Here is a 23753-nt window from a genome sequence, read left to right as displayed (position 1 = left end):
CCCTATCTCTAAAGACCACGCCCCTCACTTCTAGCCCGGGGGCGGGGGCGGGGCGGGGGGCGGGGCCGCGACCCTGGGGCCAGGGTGGGGCGAGCCCAGTGCTGGAGGGCTGCTGGGGGTTGGGGCAGAATTCCAGGCCCACAGTGCCAGACGGGTCGCGCCGCCCTCCTGGGTCCGCGGCTTGTGCCGCGAGCGGGCCTTGCGCGCTCGCTTTGCCGCTGGGCGGGCGTGGCGCCCGGGCCCCGCACCGCTGGCCGCCTGAGGAGAGCCGCTGGCCGCAGTCGTCGCCAGGGTAATGAGGGGAGGCCGGGCTGGGGAGGGGAAGGGCTACGGGCTGGTCGCGAAGTGAGGGAGCGCGGCTCCGCCGGCGCGCGCCTACGGAAGCTCGAGGCTAGAACTCGCCGCCCCGCTTCCAGCCTGAGCCCGGGAGGCCGACGGAGCCGTGGCGGGAGTCCGGCTCGGCGTGGCGAGCGGCCCCTGCGTGCCGCGCGGCTCCGGCTCGGCCCGGCGTCCCGGGCCGCGTGGCGGCCGAGGCACCTGCGTGCGGGGTAGGCGGTGCCTGCTGGGGTCGGCGGTGCCAGGTGCGCGGGGCCCAGCTGCCCGTGGCGCCACCCCACCCCACCCCCCGCCGCTGTCACCTTTGGCCGCACTCACAGGCACGCAGAGTCTCCAGACCCAAGGTGCCCTCCGGCCCGGCTCTGTGTGCCGCCTTCTGCGAGTTCGCTGCAAAGTCCCCCAAAGCAGGACTCGGAAGGAAGCTTTTACGTAATTGAACGCTCAAGCCGCGTTTCGTCCTCGGTATTTAAGTTCAACGTTGTGTTTCTCCCTCGTGGGTTTGTTGTGTCGCGTACCTTTTTCCTCAGAACTCGATTGGAATTGGTGACAGCGCCTATCTAGGATAGAGCCTGGCACACAGTAGGCGCTTAGTAAATATTTTTTGAAAGCCTGAGTCACGATGCTAAGTTTGGAAATTCTACCGAGTTGTGCGTGGCTATAATTTTTAAGATTTTATGGGTTCCCAAGATAACTTTGAAAATTACAGTAATTTTAAAGCTCCGCAAAGAGTTAAATCTGGCTTTTTTGCATTCCCTGTAACAAGGGCCTCTGTTGGATGCTTAAGTTAACTCAAAACCCGAGTTCTGTAATTTAGATGCGCCTTCCGATTGTCGCAGAAAGTGTTAACCTTTCAGATTAAAGCTTTCGGAGGAACCATTCTATTTTAGAACAAATTTAAATTATTTAGAAAGATTTATTTAAATTCTCTTTTTAGAGATAATTGCGAGGGACCACACTGATGTACTTGTAAATACATTTAGAAATACAAGTCTCAAGTATGAATTTTTGAAAAGGGTTTATGTTCATACCTAGTGAAAGAGCACGCAGGAGAAAATTATGACGGCAGACCTATACCCCGCCCTCCAGCGACCCCCACCCCCGTCTCTTAGCGGGGGCAGCTGCTGCCTTGACCTCAAAATGTCTCATAAAAGTATCTCTTAATAGTCTGTCACATCTAAAGCAAAATCCTCTGGGATTAAGCCATGCACGTGGGCAACCCCTTTAGTACTGACAATTCTCACAGATTGTGTCTGCTTCTTATGAGTTTTTCTGAAAAATAGATAATGTAATGGAGTTTAAAGGTTTTTTGTTGTTGTTTAAGAAAGAACTTAACTGATATTACACAGAAAGAGCAAGAAACAAATTCCTGAGAACCAGGAAATTCAGTTAATCACGACATCCCTGATCTTTCTGCTTGTAGGAATGTATGCTCCAAGTGGTCAGGGCCTTGTCTGCCTCGATCACTAGTGAGTGTCCCCAGTGCCCAGCACAGTGCCTGACCCATAGCAGCCATTCATTAAACACTTGTGGGATGAATACTTGACCGTTTCAGGTAACAGGGTAATTACTTTCTACATGCTTGTAGTTTCTTCATTTACTTGGATGTTTCCTTAGAATAGATTACCAGAAGTGAGAATTTTACAGGGTCAAAGGGATGAACATTTTTATAGTTATCAAAACATTGCCAACTTACTTTCCAAATGAGTCCTACCATTTGGTACCTTTCAGAGCATCTTCTCAAGCTCTTATTGATACAGTATTTGATAGTTCTGAGCACTTTCAGATAAAGTATTTCATTGATCCGAATCACCCTGGAAAGTGAGCAGGGCAGGTTTTGCATTACCTCTTTTGTAACACAGCAAACACCAGTGCCTTAAATTGATGGTAATGAATGGCAGGTGACAAAAATAAACCATTCCGGGTTTTTTTCTTCTTCCCATTCTCTTCCTTTGGTTTGTAGTGAATATCCTGAATAAATTGACATCTTTTCTTAGCAATAAAATTGGATGCTGCTGTATAATATCTATGGTTTACAAAAGCTTTTTCTTTCTAATTTTGTTCAGATGTTTGCAGATGCCTTGATCAAACTTGGGGACTTCATTAAAATGAAATAATGAACCACAATTTAGGTGAAAGAGATACTGGGTAGGTGTAAGGGAATACCCAGCACTAGCAAGTTTCGAACATTGCCACCCTTTCTATTAGGAAAGATTTGGAAACTTTTGGTGGTGCTTTTGTAGCTCCTTCAATCTGAATAAGTTACTATTTTAAACCTCTGCATCTGTTGGAGCCTTCATAAACTATTGAGATTAATACTCCATCAGTGAAAGTGGACAGGAATTATTTGTGTAATAATCTGCATATCTTTCCTATCTGTCAATAAATTCCAAGAAGAATGGAAATGAGAACTAAGAATCATAAAAAATATTCAACCTACAGAAAATATTATTGTCACATGAAAACTGAAAAAAAAATTTTTTTTTAAACATAGCAAGAAGAAAATGTAATTAATTCCTACTCTGTTGCTAATCTTGACTCTTTCCCAAATTTGCTGGTCAGTTACCCTAGATGATTTAATAGGTAATTAATCGGATAAGGAAGCTTTGGAAGATTCAAAGTTTACTTCTAAGTAGAACCATTGGAAATTCTTGGGCATCATTTGTATTAAAAGTGGGTCCAACATTACCTTTCTGTATTGTTTTTACATTTGCTTAGGGTTCTGTAAAAAATTAGTATAGAAAAGATAAGGAAGAAGAGATGCAGGTTTATTGAGGCTTTGGAAATATTCAGAACCTCCTTTCAACTTCACTCCACCTTTCTGTTGTGATGTCAGATCCCAAATAGTGTTCAGTAAACAGAAATGTTCTTTAAGGACACCTTTCAGGAATGTCTGTAGTCCTTGTGTCAAAGAATAGCTGCCCAAATAGTGGTGGGTTTATGGCAACTAGATCTTTAAGGCATTTGTATGTAAATATAAGTTATTTTGCTTCTGTTTTTATACTAGGATATTTCTGTATCTTGAAGATAAAGCAGAAATCTTCTTTGGAGTAGATGGATTTTTCTCACTTTCTGTGAACTAAAGCGATTCAATGTCTCTTTTGGTAAGTTTTTATAAGCGCGGATCTAATTTTGTGTCAATAGAGTAATTAGATGTTAGTGCAAAGCCCTAATAGGCATACTCTGATGGAATATTCTTAGGCTCTGAGATGTTATTTTGATCTGAAAGACTTCTGGTCTTTAAAAATGAGTTAAATTATCATTGAGTTTTTGTCTCTTTAAAAAAGAGCTCCTATACTTTTCTGATATACTCCTTCTATTCCTTTGTCCCATACCCACTTTTCTCATACATTTACTGTCCTTAGACATTACTCTTCCATCCAGTTAGCTATGCCTTATCCTTTAAATCTTTCAAAAATCCCTTTGACAAATTTCCATCTGACTAAAGGCAAGCAAAATAGTATGAAAAATAAGCCCCTTGACTTAACAAGACAGGAAACATTAGGATCATTGTCTAATATGATGTATAGATACTAACGTGGTTTTTGTTTATATTAAGTCCATGGTATCTACTCTAGATTAAGTAGTTTTAGGACTTTCATTGTGTCTTATGTAGAATATAATACGTTATTTGAATATTTGAATTTCTTTTAAAAAGTGGTGGGTGCATTTGTATGATGATTTGTAATTTACAAATGCTTTCATGTATTATATCTCTCTCAGTCTTCAAAATTGTAAGCAGGGCAGGTGGTATAATCCTCATTTGGAGTTTGGCCCATGATTGCAAAGAATTAGAGCCAGGGCTCAAACTCACATCTGCCAATCCACTCTATCACTTGCCAAGTCTGAGAGGCAGAACTATGAAGTTAGGAGACTGTATTGTTAGTTATTTGGAAAATATATAATGCATTTACTTTATGTTTAAAGTAAAGTTTATCTACTTAAAAGGGGAGCTTTATATATCTGGAAAATACATTGAGGTGAAATATCTACCTCATTTTCTAAAGCAGGGATCAGCAAACTTTTTCTTTAGAGGGCCAGGTAGTATTTGTGTGCTATGTGATCTCTATTAAGTTACTCTTGGAAAAAGCTGCCATAGGCAATATGTAAATAAATGCAAATGAATGTGTCTGTGTTTCCGTAAAATTTTATGCACTAAAACAGGTGGCGGGTCAGATTTGACTCGTGGACCATAGTTTGTTGACCCCTGCTCTAAAGGATTACTTAAGATTAACAATTTTATGTCAGTTTGTAGGTTGGATGAGATGTAAAAGGGCATTTGATAGATGGAGATACTGAGATTCAAAGGGCTGTATGGTTGCCCAGGGCTTCCAAATTTGGGGGAAAGGACATCTTACTTAATCTATTATTTCATAATTATGGATTTTTGGAAAAATAGAATTTGATAGGGTCATTTATATTTGTTCAGTTTGTTAATAATTTTACTTTGTATTCTTCTTGCAATGAAATATTTAGAATCCTTTGAATCAAAACATTCATGTTTTCTCCTCAGTGAGATATTTGTGTAACTGAGATAAAGTTAATGTTTTTGCTTATGAAGGATTCTTCCTCATTCAAATTTTACCTCTATTTGACAGCTAAGAAGTGGTGTTTTCAAAGGAGCAGCAGGAACAAAATTCCAGACTCCCAGAAAGAAAGCAGGTGTTCAGCATAAACCATGTTGTTTGCATAGACAGTTTAGGCACACCATGATCCATTCTTACCGGGGAATGGTGGGAACCCTCCCAAAATCCGAGTTCCTAGATACCAGCCAAGGGTCAACCTTGCAAACAGGCCTTTCCAAGGAGAGCAGTTTTAGGCCTGCTAACCCTTTCCCACACAATAGTATGAATGATTATTGTGAAAGATTCAGGGCAAATGTTGGAAAATATATGTAAATACCAAATATAATATATAAATGATGTAACTGGTGGCTATTTTTTATATGAACGACAGTATTAAGTATCTTCAAAAACTTTTATTGTAATTTTTTTTATTGTAAATTTTATTCACCCTACACAAACCAATAGAAACTTTGCAAAGGAAGTGATTCTACAGCTACCTTGACACTGTTAGCTCCTGTTCTTCAGGGGCGAGTTTTACATAAAACGGTGGGGATATATGTCAAATTATTTTGGTAAGATTGATATGTACAGACTGTAGGAATTCAACTTAATCAGTAATTTAGGCTAACTGGGAAAATGATTAGTTTGATTAATGAGAAATTCTGGCATATTTTAAGCTAAAGGAAGTTTGATTAAGTAAGTGACTGCAGAATAGACGTGGATGGACTTGTCTTAAAGACTCATTTGATATTATACTTTAATGTTCATATAAAAATGAATGTTCATAAGATGCTTGAAAATAATTAAAAGTCTCTTTCATACAATTTGTTTATACTTTTCTTTTGACATACCTTTTCTTCCTAAATAAGTATAACATCAGCTTCACGCCACTAACGTGTGTAGGTGTTACATTTCTTTATTGACAATACGTGATAACAGAACACTGAGTTGAAATGCAGGAAAATGTAAATTGTGATAATGGAACTAAGTCTCTTAATTTGATTTTAGTTGGTTAGAGATGTTTATCACCTTACGGAACAAAATTGGTTCCAAGTATTGATATATTCAATGTGTGGTTTAATGTGGATAAACATGGTTCCCACACTTAAGGGAAAAAGAAAATCTGAGGATCAAGATAAAATTAATATGGTGAGCATAGCAGAATATATCTCTAGCTAAATATTCAGAAAAACACTGCAAAGATTACGAAAGGGTTAAAAATTAACACCAGCAGTAAAAATGAATTGCTGTTGTTAACTCCAGGGTAGAGGGCAAGAATCAGAGATAGCGCCAAGTAAAATTATAGCAGATATGAAGTTTGTCTTCTGCATACCCAGCTGCTTCTCCATTCTCTCCCATACTGTCTACCTCCACAGTATGAATCCTGGCTCCAGTTCAGGTTCCTGCACGTTGCCCTTTCTCTCTGCTCCTCACCCCAGTCAACAGACTTTTTTGTATCCACGTGCCACCCTTATCTTGTGACTTATTTTTCACTTATTTAGTGTATTTCTGAATTTACAGGATTGTTTCTGCACTTCACGAACACAAGTTGAATCACTCAGACCTGAAAAACAGTCTGAAACCAGTACCCATCAAAACTTGGTAAGAAAATGGTTAAGTACAATTAATACTCCTCTTTTGCCTTCTGTGACACCATTTTACAGAATATAATTTCTGGTTCTCCTATATCTCTTTTTCTTTACTTCTTTCTTCTTTCACTTTTCTTCTTTTACTGTTTCTTCTTCCTCTACATAAGCTATTCTCCAGAAGTCTGTAATCGGCCTCTGCTCTTCTGCCTCAACAGACTCTCCCTAAGCAGTCTCACTGGCTCCTGTGGTTTCAGTTGCTCAGATTTCAGATTGTCTGGAGCTACCTGAGGTTTTCCTTTAGGTTGTGAGGGGACCCTATCATCAGGTAGGACTGGTGATTCTTAAGTTTTTACCTGCAACTTTGGACTCTTTCCTGGGCACCAGATGAGTCTGTAGAATTCCTCTGGTTAGAGTTTTCAAAGCCATCTCTGTGCAGTTTGAGTAAAACCTTAATCTCTCAAAACTTCACTGACCTATTGAATTTCCTGCTTTGGCAAATGAAAATCCATCTACTAAATCACCCTAACTAGAAACTTTGGAGTTATCCTCACACTGCCTCTTCCTCTGCCCTCACATCTAGTTACACACCAAGTCTTACAGATCTGTCTCTGAAATGCCCTTGAGTCCATCCCCTCCTTCACCTGATGACTGCTGCTACTCAAATCTCATCATCTCTCACCTGGACTGTTGCAGGTAAACACATTGCCTCTAGTTTCCTAGACACACATATAACCTCCTCTCCCACTCAGATCAGTATTCAACACTGTTACCAATACAGGCCTGTTTGTGCCACTTTCCAGCTTTAAAATTGCCATTGGTTTCCTAAAGCGTATGGGATAAAGCCTAAACTTGTTAGTGTTTTATAAGGACTCTTAATGGTATGGATATGTCTAATGTTTGAGTTTCATTTATTGCTACTGAATCTTAGCACACACTTTTATTTCTGCTTAAAATACCCCTCTAAAATTCTTCCTCGTGCTTAAAGAGTTGGCTCAAGTATCACATCTCTGAAGCCTTTGCTCTTGTACCTTTAATTCTATTATGGTCCTACAGATCTTAGACATCCTCATAAAATGGCATTTACTATATTATCTCACAATGATTGATGTATATGTCTCTCCACATGATCCCCATAAAATAGGCATCCTGTCTTTTTTATCTTTATCATCCCTGGGCAATGCCTGATGTATTAAATAATATTTAAAGAAACATGCTGAGAAATAAATATTTCTCTGGGATCTTCCCCTCTAAATCTCTTAATTTTCATTTTATATTATAATTCTTTCTATAAAATAGAACCTGTCTTGCAGATACCTTAGTCCTACAAAATAGAGTTATCCCAGTTAATCCTATTTTTAAATTTATTCTGACCTTATCTTCAATTGTCATCATTTTTGTCATTTCGCTTTTTACTCGCTAATACTGTAAAGTCTTCTAGTTACGTACCTTGTTGTACAATAGGATATAGTATCCAATCCTAGTTTTCATTCAAGTATTACCCTTCAGACAGGTAGTGTTTAGAAAGTAAAGTGTCTGTTGTTGACTCTTTGCTGTTACCAAGAGAGAGGCCTAGAACTCAGGAAATTTCCACAAGTGCTGCTTTTTTTGCAGGAGGGGTTATTGTGCTAGGTACATATAACATAAAATTTACCATCTTAACCATTTTAAAGTGTACAGTTCAGTGGCATCAAATACATTCATAATATTGTACAACCATCACCACCATTCATCTCTGTAACTCTTTTCATCTTGTAAAACTGAAACTCTGTACCTATTAAACAGTAGCTCCTCCTTCCCTTATAATTCCCCTGCCTCTTGGAAACCACAATTCTAGTTTCTGTCTCTGATCTTTGACTACTCTCAGTACCAGTATAAGTGGAATCATACTGTATTTGTTATTTTGTGACTGAGATTTTTCACTTAGCATAATGTCCTCAAGGTTCACTAGTGTTGCAGCATACTGCAGAATTTCCTTACTTTTTAAGGTTGAATAATATTCCATTATATATATATACTACATTTTGCTTATTCATTCATCTGTTGGTGGACACTTGGGTTGCATCCACATTGTAGCTATTGTGAATAGTGCTGCTATGAACATGGGAGTACAAATATCTCTTTGAGACCCTGATTTCAATTCTTTTAGGTATATACCCAGAAGTGGAATTGCTGGATCCTATGGTAATTCTATTTAAATTTTTTGAGGAACGACCATACTGTTTTCAACAGTGGCTGTACCATTTTACATTCCCACCAGCAGAGCACAAGAGTTCCAGTTTCTCTACATCCTCTCCGATACTCATTTTCTGCTTTTTTGATAACAGCCATCATGAAGGGTGTGAGGTGGTATATCGTTGTAGTTTTGATTTGCATTTCCCTAATGATTAGTGATGTTGAGCACTTTTTTCCTGTGTTTATTGACCACATACATGTATTCTGTGGAGAATGTCTATTCAAAGTCCTTTGCCCATTTTTTAATTGGGTTGTTTGTTTTTTGTTGTTGAATTTTAGTTCTCTCTATATTCTGGGTATTAACATTATCAGAAGTATGACCTACAAATATTTTCTTGATCCATTTTGAGTTAATTTTTGTATAGGTAAGGGTCCAACTTCATTCTTTCGCATCTGGATATCCAGTTTTCTCAGCACCATTTGTTGAAAATACTGTCCTAGCTCCATTGAGTGGTCTTGGCACACTTGTCAAAAGTCATTTGACCATATATGTGAGGGTTTGTTTCTGGGCTCTTTATTCTGTTCTCTTGCTCTATATGTCTGTCTTTGTGTCAACACCACACTGTTTTAGTTACTGTAGCTTTGTAGTAAGTTTTGAAAGCAGGAAGAGTGAGTCTTCCAGTTTTGTTCCTTTTTCAACATTGTTTTTGCTATTCAGGATCCCTTGAGATTTTAATAATATTAAGTCTTCCAATCTTTGAACATGAGGTATGTTTCCATTCAGTTATGTCTTCTTTAATTTCTCTCAGCAGTGTTTTGTAGTTTCCATTGTACAAGTCTTTCATTGCCTTGGTTAAGTTAATTTCTAAGTATTTTATTCTTTTTGGTGCTATTGTAAATGGTATTGTTTTCATGACTTTTTTCCCAGATTATTCATTAACGAGGTCTTTTGAATTTTTAGTTCAAAAAGTTATTAAAAAGTTTGACAAGGACAAGGACCCTGCCATGATTTTTGCTTTCTAATTCTCTAACTAGTCATGAAATCAAAAAGAGAAGTGAGGTTAGTTTTAAGATGATTTACTCTTAGTAAACCTATATTGTCTTCTTGTGATTACCATGTTGTTTTCTTAAATGTCCATAACTTGTTTGTGTAGTGATTTGATACCAGACCTTACTGGGCAACAACATCAAGCTTGCCCCTTTATCCTTTTTTCTCTTTTTTGAAAATTGAGTCAATGTTTGACTATTTCCATTCGGGTTTCTCATCTGAGTTTTACTATATTTGCAGACTTAATATCCTAGATGTAATTGTCTTTGGTTTGGAGGTTTGAACCTATTTAAAACAACCTGTTTTGAGCTTCAGCTACTTAATTACAATCTAAGTGCTTCTAGTTTAAAGAAGACTATTTCCCTGATGGAGTTGAGGGAAGCAAAGTAGAGGTTGATTAGCCTTATTTCAATCCATCATCTGGTAACCTGATGCCATTTTTTTCAAGCAGTGAACTGTAAGCCTCAGTTCATTCTGTGCTCTAGCCTTCCTGGCAGACTTATAGCTTATCACTTTAAACATTTTTTAAACTGCTATATGCTCTTCTTTCTCTCTCTTATATGTGTTCTTTAAATCTGAGTTTAAGACTACTTGTTCTAAAGAAATTGCATTGATTTATTTAGATTTCTTTCTTCATTGGGATTATTTCCAATCGTATGGTAGAATTTCTTTTTATAGCCTTTCATCCCTCTAGCAGATTATTCACCTTTTACCATGAGCTTACAATTATATTTTTCTGCTCTCTTAAAAGCTTGGGGAACATGTAGAATCAAATGTAAAAAATAGTTAGCAGAATTCCTAGTAAATAGTAATGTCATTCCTAACTCCCTTCTTCCTTCTCTTTACCTTGGAGGTAGTAACGAGATTCTTGCCACCTGCTGGTGCCTGTAAAGGCTGCTGAGTACTGGTGTCCTTTTAGAGATCCTCATGGCTATCATATGATGCCAGTGGTGTTGGCCTCTTCTTTCTCCTGTGTGCATGTTATTTCAGTGCCACTGGGATCTGGTGCAGACCTAGCACTCTGACTCCATAGTATCCCGTGAAAGGCCATAGTGGTACATGGTCATTAACTCAGGACTTCTGTACCCTATCCTGTTCTCCCATCTCTTGAGGCTTATTTTTCTTTCTGACCTCCCTTCTGATTCATTTCATCTTTGAAAAACTTCTTCAGCTTCTTTGAATAGGTTTTAGTATGGAAATTGTTCCTTGACTGTTAACACCTCCATTAGCTGAGCAGATACATGTATGTGTAATGATTGTAACTGACAACCACTTGAAGTAAAAGCACCAGAATAGAATATTCCTCATAGGTCCTTTCATTTCTTCCCTTGATATATTTATTAGATACCCTGAAGAGTCAACAGCCATTCTTAGCAACTCCTAAGAATGCTTCCTGGAAATTGTGCTGAAAAGTATTCTTCACTACCTGTAAATCTGTTTTTCTAGCCCTCTCCCCCTTCACAGGCTGATGGCTTTATAACTAGCATCCCTTATTAGCTGTTGTAAATACTTTTTGGATCTTAAAACAGTCTCTTAAGCCACCTTTTCAGTGCCTTCTTAATGAGCACTTGTGTGTTTGAAAAGACAATATCAGTATTTTACATTGGAGTAGGGGACCAAATTGGGGCGCCAAAAAGTTTATACCTATTTTGTTTTCATATTTTTAAAACAATGCAGGTTGATGAGCCAACCTTTTCCTTGTTGCCTCCATCCACTAGAGCCAGTGAAGTTATCTGTTCCACCAACGTTTCTCACTATGAACTCCAAGTGGAAATAGGTAATCATTCTGGATTGCACATAATTGACTCATCATTGTTAGAAATGAAATTGATGACAAAAAGATTACTTTGTAACCAGGTCTCTCTTGTTACCCACAGCATAAAACTAAATGTTAATTGTGTCAGTCAAACGGATCTGTTAATCTTATCTGTCCTAAAACAGTAGCCCAGATTTTTTTCAAGATTACCTTCTAGAATTTTTACTTTTGCACTGAAGTACTTGTAGAGGAGGAAGACACTAAATAATCTAAGCATTTGTTATTTGTATCTTTATTTTGGGGAACTTCTGATCATTTGTCTGATTTAAACCAAATCATGTAAATCTTTTCAGTTACAGTCCTTTAACCAAATTACTTTCTTTTAACTTAAAACCTTGCCTAAAATCCCATTCGTAGTAGAAACTTTTTTCAGTTAAGTTTGGAACTGGCTGAGTTATTGTTTTTAGCCTTATACCTGTGAAAAGTTGCTCTGAGTATTCAGAAACATCTCTTAAATAATACAAAGAGATACTATCTTAGGTGCTAGGAATATAAAGCCATGTAAAACACTTGAGGAGTTCACATCCTCTCTGGGAAGACAAACATGAAAGATAGCTTTGTCTTATGCACTGGAAGGTACTATAGTAAAGTGTTCCCAAGTGTTATGGGAACAGAGAAGATGGAGCGTTCACCTGTGCATCTCGACTCTTCTAGGAGTCAGGGAAGATAGCAAAAGGGCTGGATCCTGAAGCATGAGGAAAAGTTTACTAAATATTCTAGTCAGGGTTTTTATTCAAACAACAAACAGTCCTGACTACTTAAACTAAAAGAATTTTTTGAACAATTTTGCTAACTCACAGAATCATTGGCTAGAGAAATGGGCTTGGAAGAAACCAAGACAAACTATGTGACTAGAACTGTAGCCTGGGTCACAGCATAAGAGCAGCCTAGTTAATGTACACTAGTAGGGTACTTTAACCCCACTAGATGATGTTGGGCCCCACTGGTGAGTTCCAACTTAACTGAAAAAAGTTTCTACTAAAAATGGGATTTTAGGTAAGGTTTTAAGTTTTAAGTGTGGGTTCTGACTGCCTCTGCTGCTTTTGTCACTCACTTCATCCTCCATTGACCAAGCTTATGTCATTGACCCTCCCATGCCCAGGTCAAGGTGACCAAAAGAGAAATAAGGATTTGACCTTTTCTAAAATAGCACTGGTGGAAAATGCCCCCAAATTAGAAAGGACTTTTCAGATGGTGTCAATCCAAAAAAGGTAAAAAAATAATTTACTCGAATAGGTGATTGAGGAAGGACTATCACATAGCTGCTCTGTGCCTAGATTCAGGAACATAGGGCGAGTAGGCAGTAGGAGTAGGTAAATCTGAAAAAGGAGGCTTGGAACCATTGTGAAAGAACTCATATGGGGGATATATATATAGAAGTTCAGACTCTCTCTGTCAGCCCCGCAACGTACCAACTTCATTACTCAGTGGATTTAAGGAAAGGTTTGGAATTTATCGTCTCTACTAGAGAGACATTGTGGAATAGTGATGATGATAATAATAGCATCTAATCGGCATCAGGCTGAACATATTATATGTATTTTTTCATTTCACCCCTTTAGCCCTCCCATTTTGCAGATGAGGATACTGAGGCTCTGAGAATTTAAGTAATAGTCATACAGTTAGTGATTTGAAAGCAAACTCTTGTGACTGTAAGGTCTAAGCTCTCAGCTGCTGCACTGTAGTACCTTTCTTTTGATAAAATGTTGAATTTAGAAGGACAACTGGCAGCAGTTCCAGGCAGCAATTTGGAAGATATAGTATATCAGGGATTTACAGCCAGAGTATCATCCTCATCACCTGAGTCTTTTTAAAAATTGCAGTGCCTATATCCCATCACAGACCTCCTGAATCAAAATTTCTGGTGAATGGGAACTAGGCACAGGCTTTTGAAGTAGTTCCATCAGTAGTTTTGGTGCATGTCCTGATCGAGAATGCAGGGCATAGTGAGGAAGTCACTGCATCTATCCAGAGAACAAGGACAGGACTTGAGCTAAGGCAAGTGATGCTTGTCGCTGGGGAGGAAGGGATGAATTTCAGATTAACTGCATTTCAACAATAAAAGTGACAGAATTTGGTGACTGTGGAGAGAGGGAGGAAACTAACATTTATTAGGTGTCTATTAATAGATTACCATTCTAGGTGTTTTTAGTTTAAAAACTGACAACACCAAATGCTGGTGAGTATATCAAGTCACTGCAGTACTTACTTATACGTGGCTTGTGGGAATGCAAAGAGGTTCAGCCACTTTCAAAAACAGTTTGACCGCTTCTTATAAAGTTAAACGTACACGACCTAGCCATCCCACTTGCAGGTATTTGCCAAAGAGAAATGAAAACATATGTCTACTTAAAGAATGGTTTTGGCAGCTTTATTTGTAGTCACAAAAAACTGAAAACAACCGAAGTTTATCAATTTATGAATAGATAAAAATAAATTGTGGTATATACATATAATGGATTATTACTCTGCAATAGAGAGAAATTAACTACTGAAACACGGAAGAATCTCAAAAGCATTATACTAAGTGAAAGAAGCCAGACACAAAAAACTGCTATGATACTACTTACATGACAAACAAAAATCACATCAGTGGTTGCCAGGGACCGGGAGTAGGGGATTGCTGAGTAACATTCCATTGTTTGAATGTAACAATTTGTTTATCAAGTCACAATACTAACCATTACAATAGGTGTGTAATGGTATATTGTGTTTAATTCCTACTCCTCTATTTTGAGCATCTTTTCATGTGCTTGTTGGCCACTTCTGTGTCTTCTTTTGTGGCTTACCTATTTAATCTTCTGCCTAATTTTTAGTTGGGATGTTTGTCATTTATTATAGAGCTATAAGAGTTCTTTATATAGTACTCTGTGTGTAAGTCTTGTCAGATATAAATATTGTTGATACTTTCAATCAGTGGCTTGCCTTCTCATTTTCTTAACAGTGTTTTCTTGAAGAGCAAAAATTTTTAATTTTGATGAAGTCCAGATTATCAGTTTTTTCCTTTCGTCATTAACACAAGTTTTACGTCTGATTGTAGGAAGAGGATTTGACAACTTGACTTCCGTCCATCTCGCACGGCATACTCCTACAGGAACACTGGTCACAGTAAAAATTACAAATCTGGAAAACTGCACTGAAGAACGCCTGAAAGCTTTACAGGTAACAATACAAAAAAAAAAAAAATACATTTAATTTAATGTCTATTTGAGGAGATTACACCTATAATTTTTTTTTTCACAAATTAGTAGTTCTGTTAGAGAAAGGTAGATTTCTTTCTTCTAATAAACATGCAATTACAGAAATGGAAAGAATACTTGGAAGCCAGATCCATGAAAGAGCAAATATATTCAAACTTTGGTAACTACTATAAGTTCCTTCAAATGAATATCATATTTGGAACACTGGTCTGGAATTTATTTAAATACCCCTCGTCAGTCCAGTCACAAATAATCGTATAGGAAAATAGAAAAAACAAAAGCAAACAGTTTCCTTTTCTTCCAGCTAAGTAAAACTAGCTTCTGAATTGATAAATTTTAACAGATTGCATTTCAGGAATATTATAATACCATTTCAGTTGTCACTAATCATTTTTGATATAATGAGGGAAAGGATTTTGTTTTGATATTATCCCAATTTTTTAACTATTTATATGTGCACATGTATATTGCACAGAAGAAGACTGGAAGAAATTATACTGAAATGTTAACAGTGGTTCTATGATTTAATGTTAGAAGTGACTTTTATACTCATATTTTAATGTATTTTTTAAATGTTTCTATCATAAGAACACAGTATAGTTATTGACTGTGACCTCTGGAGTCAGACTGTCTAATAAGTTCACATCCTACTTTCGTTAATTATGTGCTTTTGGACAAGTTTTCTAACTTGTTTCTAAGTATCCTCTTCTGTAAAATGGGAATTATAATGTCACATACTTTGTGTAGTGGTTGTGAGATTTAAAGACATGATAGCACTAAGAACAGTGCTTAGTACTAATAAGCTCCATTATTGGTACTAATAAGCTGCCACTACTGCTGTTATCTTCATAATGAGGAAAAAGGTTGGGTTTTGGGGGTTTGTTTTATTATTTAAATCCACTTTATTGTTATTTACTTTTCCCTTCTTTTTTTTTAACATCTTTATTGGAGTATAATTTCTTTACACTGGTGTGTTAGTTTCTGCTTTGTAACAACGTGAATCAGCTAAAAAGGTTGTTTTTAAATGTCTTGTCTCTGTGTTTCTATACTAGAAAGCAGTGATTCTATCCCACTTTTTCCGGCATCCCAATATTACAACTTACTGGACTGTTTTCACTGTTGGCAGCTGGCTTTGGGTTATTTCTCCTTTTATGGCCTATGGTAAGAAAACTCATTTTAGGTAAAATAATTCATGGTTTAGCCTGGATGCTATAATTAAGGATGAGTGTGATCTTTGATTTATGATTCACTACTTTTAATTTATAAATCTGATGGCCAATTCTAGATTTCATGATATATTTTTATATCTGGTTCATGTTGAATTTTAGTTTTCAGAAAAAAAAGTAGAATGGGTCTCATGATCATTGAAACCACCACTGATTGCTTCTCCAAGAAGTCAATCCTTTGAACGAGCTGTCTTTTTCCCTTCAGTTTCCTTCCTCTCTCTCAGTGGAGAGCTGCTGTTAGTCTTCAAGCAAAAGTAGTTTTTCTGCTTGTGCATACCATCCCTATCCTTGTTTCTCTGCATTGTAAACTTATTTCACTCTATTGTAAACATGTGTGTGTGTACCTGTCTCCTTCACTGGATTTGAGCTTCTCGAGGGCAGGATCATGTATGTATTTTTCATTTTGGTATCCCCAGGTGCTCATAAGATACCTAGCACAAGTAGTGTTCAGTAGGTGTGTTGAATAAATAAATGAATGGATTCTAGAGCTTTGATTTTTAGGATAGCTTTTGTGAATTGCCTGTGGATTTAAAATATATATGTTCTCACACAGTATGTACTTTTTTAGTAATATTGAATATTGTTAATTCACTTTCCTAATCTCTAGCATGTCATTAGAAAAGTCTTTTTAAAGATTGGTGAAGGAAAATTACCTTGGCATAAGAAAGTGGTTAGACTCTAAAATGTAACACGTGTGCATGCGAGCATGTGTGTGTACGTGTGTGTGTGTTTATGGTTGATAAGAACATTTAAAACATAGCTAGAAGCAAAAGCACTTTCAGTGTTCGTCTAAAGATTTCAGGGGTTTCTTTCAGGTTCAGCAAGTCAACTCTTGAGGACTTACTTTCCTGAAGGAATGAGTGAAACTTTAATAAGAAACATTCTCTTTGGAGCAGTGAGAGGGTTGAACTATCTGCATCAAAATGGCTGTATTCACAGGTATTTACTTATTTGTATTTTACAAAGTGAAAGAATTTGAGAGGAAGAAGTCTTTTAGGGAGCTTTTAGGAAGGAGCAGTTGAGTGTTAGAATGGAGGATAGGAAACTTGCAAATGAAAATTGAGGGAGGGAGGGACCAGTAGGTATAGTAGATGCTTACATTTTATAGTTCATTCACCAGAAATGTTCAGACCACCTCCTCTGTGCCAAGTGCTGTGCTCCGTGCTGGGATGGAGTGCCTGTCTTCGCACAGCTCAAGTCCCAATAATGAGGGTTACAAGAACCTATCTGTTTGGGGTATAAGCTGTGGGGAGTGGGATCCTAGTTAACTCTTGTGTTTTGTTTTTTCCTTAAGCAAATAAAGAGCTGCTTTATCTGCTTTTCAGTTTTATGTCATGTTTATATCATATACAGATTGTAACTAAACCTTTGATTTCTTAAGTGTTCTGTAGCACTTTGAGATTATCATACTAAATATCAGTTCTCTTGTTGCCAAACTGTACATGCAGAAGTAATTGGCTGAATGTTAAAAACAATGCTGTTCTAAGATATATTGGGACTTTGTTTTCCTTTTTAATTAAGTTGCTTTTAAATAAGCTTGTTTTCTTATTGTTTGTTTCACCTCAAAGCTTTTTTCTTACTGTTTGTTGTTTCTTAGCAGCATTCTGGTTAACTGAGGATTTCTAGCAGACAGTATTCTAATTAATCAAGGTTTTATTATACTTTACCAGACTATTGGCCATCCTGCTCTATTAGTTTCCAGTTTCTGTGTTTAGGATGAAAAACAAGGCTCTTTTATAATTGATTTGATGAAGGAAAATTTTACATCAGACATATCTTTATAAATTTTGTTAATACCATGAGAGGCTATCTTTTATTGTATAATATTGCATTTAACTTTAAATTATAACTTCTAAGGAGTATTTAATTTCCAAGGGAATACATGGATTTATTCTGACCAGATTTTTATCCTTTCTTCATTGGCCAGTTTCTTAGTATTTAGGATTGTTTCTTTTTGTTCTAGGAGTATTAAAGCCAGCCATATCCTCATTTCTGGTGATGGCCTAGTGACCCTCTCTGGCCTGTCCCATCTGCATAGTTTGGTTAAGCACGGACAGAAGCATAGGGCTGTGTATGATTTCCCACAGTTCAGCACATCAGTGCAGCCGTGGCTGAGTCCAGAACTACTGAGACAGGTCAGGTGTGGCCATTGCATTGGGTTGTCTATGCGTCTTAAGTGTCTTCTGAGTTTGACTAAAGGACAGTTGTGCCCTTATATTTGGATTGATGAAAGGCCTACTGCAAGACTTTTTAAATTCTTTCTTGTCAAAATTATTGTTAGGAATTTTTAAATGTATACCAAATATTAGGTATATCTTGATTTCTCATGAGTTTTTTCCATTATTATTCACCACCCTTTATCAAAAAAGCATACGTATGTAACTTTTTAAAGGTTATTTATACTAAAGGACTTCAAATTAATTGTTCTACAGGATTTACATGGATATAATGTAAAGTCAGATATTTACAGCGTTGGGATTACAGCATGTGAATTGGCCAGTGGGCAGGTACCTTTCCAGGACATGCACAGGACTCAGGTAAATGCTGCTAAAATCCCTGAACTACTTTCCTTCCCTTACATTCTATATAATTTCTTTTAAACATCTTTGCTGTAGACTCTTAGGACCTTTATTGTTGTTGTTAATGCTTTAATATTTTGCCTGAAAATGACTGAAGGAAATTTTTCTTTCTTTTAGATGTTGTTACAGAAACTGAAAGGTCCTCCTTATAGCCCATTGGATATCAGTATTTTCCCTCAGTCAGAATCCAGAATGAAAATTTCCCGATCAGGTGTAGACTCTGGGATTGGAGAAAGTGTACATGTCTCCAGTGGAACTCGCACAGTAAATAGTGACAGATTGCAAACACCGCCCTCAAAAACATTCTCTCCTGCCTTCCTTAGCCTGGTACAGCTCTGTTTGCAGCAAGATCCTGAGAAAAGGTAATATTGGTCACTTCTAAATAGCATAAAACATCTGTGTCTTGTATTTTATAGAAGTTTTGTGAGATTTCCTTCTTGCCAAATTCAAATCTTTTATCAGTCTTTTCATCAAAAAACTATACAGTAGCCTAATCCAGAAAATACCAGTGCTAAAAGCAAGTGGAGACAATGAGCAAATGGGAAGAATACTAGATTGGAAGTCAGAAGGCTTGGGCTTCAGTCTCAGCTGTATCATTTCCTAACCAAGTCACCTTGTAAAAATCAGTTAATCTTTCTGGACGTTAATTACTGCACTTATGTTAAGACATTTTAGAAACTTCCAAGCAGTACAAGAGTGTTAGTTGCTGTTATTACAATAATTATTATCACAGATAACTAATGCGTTAGCATTTTGGAAATAAGGTGTGTGTCTTTTTAATCTTTTTTAAGCCCCTTAATGCCTAGTATAGTTCCTTATAATTAGTAAGTGCCTAATAAATGTTAAGTCACAGACTAATTGAAGGTTATCTCTAGAATTAATTCTGCCCATTAGTTAAGGTTGAAGCTAAGAATTGGGCTTCCTTACATATATTTTTTCCTTTTAATTTTTGTGTATTGAGTTTTATAGCTCTAAACCTAAGTTCTAACATAGTTTACATCAAAAAAATCTACATTCTAATATGAGGTCTTTTTTAAAATAATTTTTTCAAAAAAATTTCAGGCCATCAGCAAGCAGTTTATTATCCCATGTTTTCTTCAAACAGGTGAGCTGATCTATCTTTGTTGTCTAGATGTTTTTTAATACTATTAAAAAATCACATCATTTTGTTGGCTTAATGGGACAGTTTGGTTACTAAGATTCTTAAATAATTTTCTTACAAGGTAAAGTTAAAAAGAAGAAAACATTTTTGGTAGTTTAATTATAGACTTTCTAAAATATTTCCATTCTGCAAAACAAAATGAGTAAAGACAAACGGAATATCATCATGTGTTACTTTATCCTCAGCTTATATTTTTTAGAGACATTTTATTTTTCTACATTGGCTAGAAATGATGTAAGGGCAAAATAATTCTGATAAAAGTCAGTTTATTTGGCTGTTACTTCTTGTTTTCGGATAACCAGAATCAAAGGCATGTTTAAGTGAAAATACCTAAAAACAATTTAAACACATTTAACATGATTTCTTTAAAAGTTATTATTTACTAAAAAAAACTAATGTATTGAATTTATGTACCAACAGCCTTATTTTGAGTTTCTTTAACAGATGAAGGAAGAAAGCCAGAGTTCAATACTTTCACTGTTGCCTCCTGCTTGTCACAGGCCATCAACAGCACCACCTCCAGTGTCACCTTGGACTGAGCCGGAATGGGATTTTCCTGATGAAAAAGATTCAAACTGGGAATTCTAGGGCTGCCAAACCCTTTTATGTCCTATGTACTTGACACTTTCTCCCTGCTGCTTTTTCTTCTATATTGCTAGGTACAAATACTAGAATTATACTTGAAAATACAGTTGGTGCACTGGAGAATCTATCATTTAAAACCACTCTGTTCAAAGGAGCATGAGGTTATAGCCCCTTTGGTTAGCTCAGAGTGCTGTTATAACTCCAGGGAAACTTTGGAATTATTAATCTAACTACATTTAGTGTCATCTGTTCTCAAAATTTTTTCCCAAGCTGTGAGTAACTATTCTTTTTGATTTCTCAGTATAATTTTTGAGCCAGTTAAATTTTTCAGCATTTTGCTGCCCTCAGGGGAATGAGCCCTCAGAGGACATTGCTTCCAAGTACATTTTTTACTTCCAGATTCTCTAGCCTTTTTAATCAGCTATTGTTAAACCAACAGGCTAGTTTATCCTGGCATCAAACCTGTTTTTGATAGAAGGGAAAATGTTTATACTTTCCCGTTTTCATGTGTTAATAATACTTATGGTAATATCAAACTGAGCCTCACTCACATTAAATGATTCACTTGAAATATATAGAGAAGTTGTAATTTGCTTTTTTTAGTTGTTAAGGGGCTAAAGTAACACTTTTCTACTTATGTAAATTATAGATCCTAAATTTATGCGCCCCGTGGGAGCTCAATAAAGTTTTATTCAATTGAGTTTATACTTAATAATTTTATTTGTGTGGTTTGACAAAGCTAAAACATACATTCTAATTTGTTTTGCCAAGGAAAGCTCTTTCTCAAACAGATTTATTTATATAACCTGTTGAATTGGGGACAGCCTGGTGTTTGATTCAATGGAGGCAGATTTTCCAGCCCTTTATATGATTATTCTTGCTCCTGTAGGAGATCCAACTTACAAGGACATAGAGAACTTAATAGTTTTACCTTATTAGCAAAAGAGATATGCTGTCTCAAAAAGAATATGTAGTTTGGACTGTGATAAGTTGGGATTTACCTCAATTAGTAGATTTTCTTTATTTGCACACTCTTATTTAACATTACACTAAAAATTATTTTGAAATGATTAAGACTTAAAAATGAAAACCAATGAGACAGTAATATATAGACTAATAGTCTGAAACACAAATCTTTTCATGTTTATTGGCCAGCCCCCCTCAAGGATATTTGGGTTACTCCATCAAGCAAGCCACAGACTTGCCAAGGTGGAGGAGAGAAAGGAGATAAGTGCCAGTGGAGGCACTGAGATCACCTGTAGTGGTGGGGGCTGTAGCTCATTCCACTAACCTCCTCCTTCTCATTTCCCCTCAGCAAGAGAAGCTCACAGGAACCACAGAGGAGGTGCTCTCAAATATGTGTGGAGAGTCAATATGTGTACTGCAAAGTGGGACTGTGGAGGCCGGGAAACAGTGCCTCTCAGGTCCACTGTGTTAGGGTTCTCCAGAGAAGCTGAACCAGTGGATTTTTTTTTTTTCAAGTATAGTTGATTTACAATGTTGTGTTAGTTTCAGGTGTACATCAAAGTGATATATATATATATATATATATGTAGGTATATATATTGATATATATATCTATATAGAGAGATATATGGATATAATCACATGTTCTTTTTCAGATTCTTTTCTATTATAGGTTATCAGATGTTGAATATAGTTCCCTGTGCTATACAGTAGGTCCTTGTTGTTTATTTTATATACAGTAGTGTGTATCTGTTAATCCCGACTCCTAATTTATCCCTCCACCCACTTGCCCCTTTGATAACCATAAGTTTGTTTTCTGTGTCTGTGAGTTTGTTTCTGTTTTGTAAATAAGTTCATTTGTATCATATTTTAGATTCCACATATACATGATATCATATGATATTTGTCTTTCTGACTTACTTCACTTAGTATGATAATCCATACACACACACACACACACACACAGAATAGAAAGTATTCCACTCAGCCATAACAAAGAATGAAATAATGCCATTTGCAGCAACATGGATTTTATATATATATATATATATATCACATCTTCTTTATCCATTCATGTCAGTGGAAACTTAGGTTGCTTCCATTGTCTTGGCTATTGCAAATAGTACATTGGGGTGCATGTATCTTTTCAAATTAGAGTTTTCTCCAGGTATATGCCCAGGAGTGGAATTGCTGGATCATATGGTACCTCTATTTTTAGTTTTTTAAGGAACCTCCATACTATTCTCCATGGTGGCTGTACCAATTTACATTCCCACCAACAATGTAGCAGGGTTCATTTTTCTCCACACCCTCTCCAGCATTTGTTATTTGTAGACTTTTTAATGATGGCCATTCTGACTGGTGTGAGGTGATACCTCATTGTAGTTTTGATTTGCATTTCTCTAATAATTAGAAATGTGGAGCATCTTTTCATGTACCTCTTTGCCATCTGATTGTCTTCTTTGGAGAAATGTCTATTTAGCTCATCTGCCAATTTTTTGATTGGGTTATTTGCTTTTTTGATATTGAGCTGTATGAGCTCTTTGTATATTTGGACATTAAGCCCTTGTAGTCATATTGTTTGCAAATATTTTCTCCCATTCTGTAGGTTGTCTTTTCATTTTGTTTATGGTTTCCTTTGCAGTGCAAAAACATATGTTTGACTAGGTCCCATTTGTTTGTTTATGCTTTTATTTCTTTTGCCTTGGGAAACTGAACATTGCTATGATTTATGTCAGTGAATGTTTTGCGTATGTTCTTTTCTAGGAGTTTTACGGTGTCATGTCTTATATTTAAGTCTTTGAGCCATTTTGAGTTTATTTTTGAGTATGGTGTGAGGGAGTGTACTAATTTCATTTATTTACATGCAGCTGTCCAGCTTTCCCAACACCACTTGCTGAAGAGACTGTCTTTTCTCCATTGTATTGTTGCTTCTTTTCTCGAAGATTAATTGACCGTAGGGTGTGGGTTTATTTCTGGGCTCTATTCTGTTCCATTGATCCATATGTCTGTTTTTGTGCCAATACCATGCTGTTTTGATTACTGTAGCTTTGTAGTGCTGTCTGAAGTCTGGGAGAGTTATGCCTCCAGCTTTGTTCCTTTTCCTCAGGACTGCATTGGCAATTCTGGGTTATTTTTGGTTCCATATAAATTTTAGGATTATTTGTTCTAGTTCTGTGAAAAATGTCATGGGTAATTTGATAGGGTTCACATTAAATCTGTAGATTGCTTTGGGTAGTATGGCCATTTTAACAATGTTCTTCCAATCCAAGCACATGGGATATCTTTCCATTTCTTTGAATCATCTTCAATTTCCTTTATTACTGTTTTATAGTTCTCAGTGTTTAAGTCTTTCACCTTGGTTAGGTTTACTCCTAAGTATTTTCTGCTTTTTGATGCAATTTTAAAAGGGATTTTTTTTTTTTTAGCTTTCCCTTTCTGATAGTTCATTGTTAGTGTAAAGAAATGCAACAGATTTCTGTATGTTAATCTTATATCCTGCTACCTTGCT

The 23753-nt window shown here is 36.8% G+C and overlaps 1 protein-coding gene across 6 annotated transcripts; it reads left to right on the top strand.

The window, feature by feature from the left end:
• Window positions 1-100: 100 nt before the first annotated feature.
• STRADB (STE20 related adaptor beta) lies at window positions 101-21784 on the top strand. Of its 6 annotated transcripts, none has more exons than XM_060016306.1 (13): window positions 101-292; window positions 2400-2481; window positions 3341-3437; window positions 6420-6500; window positions 11385-11484; window positions 14564-14685; window positions 15776-15884; window positions 16765-16888; window positions 17913-18084; window positions 18382-18486; window positions 18646-18890; window positions 19591-19633; window positions 20191-21784. In XM_060016306.1, exons 3-13 carry the CDS (start codon window positions 3426-3428, stop codon window positions 20227-20229), a joined length of 1152 nt encoding a protein of 383 aa, XP_059872289.1. In that variant the 5' UTR covers window positions 101-292; window positions 2400-2481; window positions 3341-3425; the 3' UTR covers window positions 20230-21784. The 6 variants fall into 6 exon arrangements, with proteins under 6 accessions (XP_059872289.1, XP_059872285.1, XP_059872286.1 ...); XM_060016302.1 differs by having other exon boundaries at window positions 20135-21784; XM_060016307.1 differs by having other exon boundaries at window positions 102-292; window positions 20111-20264.
• Window positions 21785-23753: the final 1969 nt, after the last annotated feature.

This window comes from Delphinus delphis, chromosome 7 (genome assembly GCF_949987515.2).
Source record: "Delphinus delphis chromosome 7, mDelDel1.2, whole genome shotgun sequence".
Lineage (NCBI taxonomy): Eukaryota > Metazoa > Chordata > Mammalia > Artiodactyla > Delphinidae > Delphinus > Delphinus delphis.
The sequence above is the reverse complement of the archived record's forward strand: the minus strand, read 5'-3'. Positions and strand labels throughout refer to the sequence as shown.

Excerpts from the sequence above, each read along its gene's own strand:
- STRADB (XM_060016303.1), top strand. Across the intron at positions 6,501-11,384 it reads CCAGTACCCATCAAAACTTG|GTTGATGAGCCAACCTTTTC; the intron begins GTAAGAAAATGG and ends AAAACAATGCAG. Across the intron at positions 19,634-20,134 it reads CCCATGTTTTCTTCAAACAG|ATGAAGGAAGAAAGCCAGAG; the intron begins GTGAGCTGATCT and ends TTTCTTTAACAG.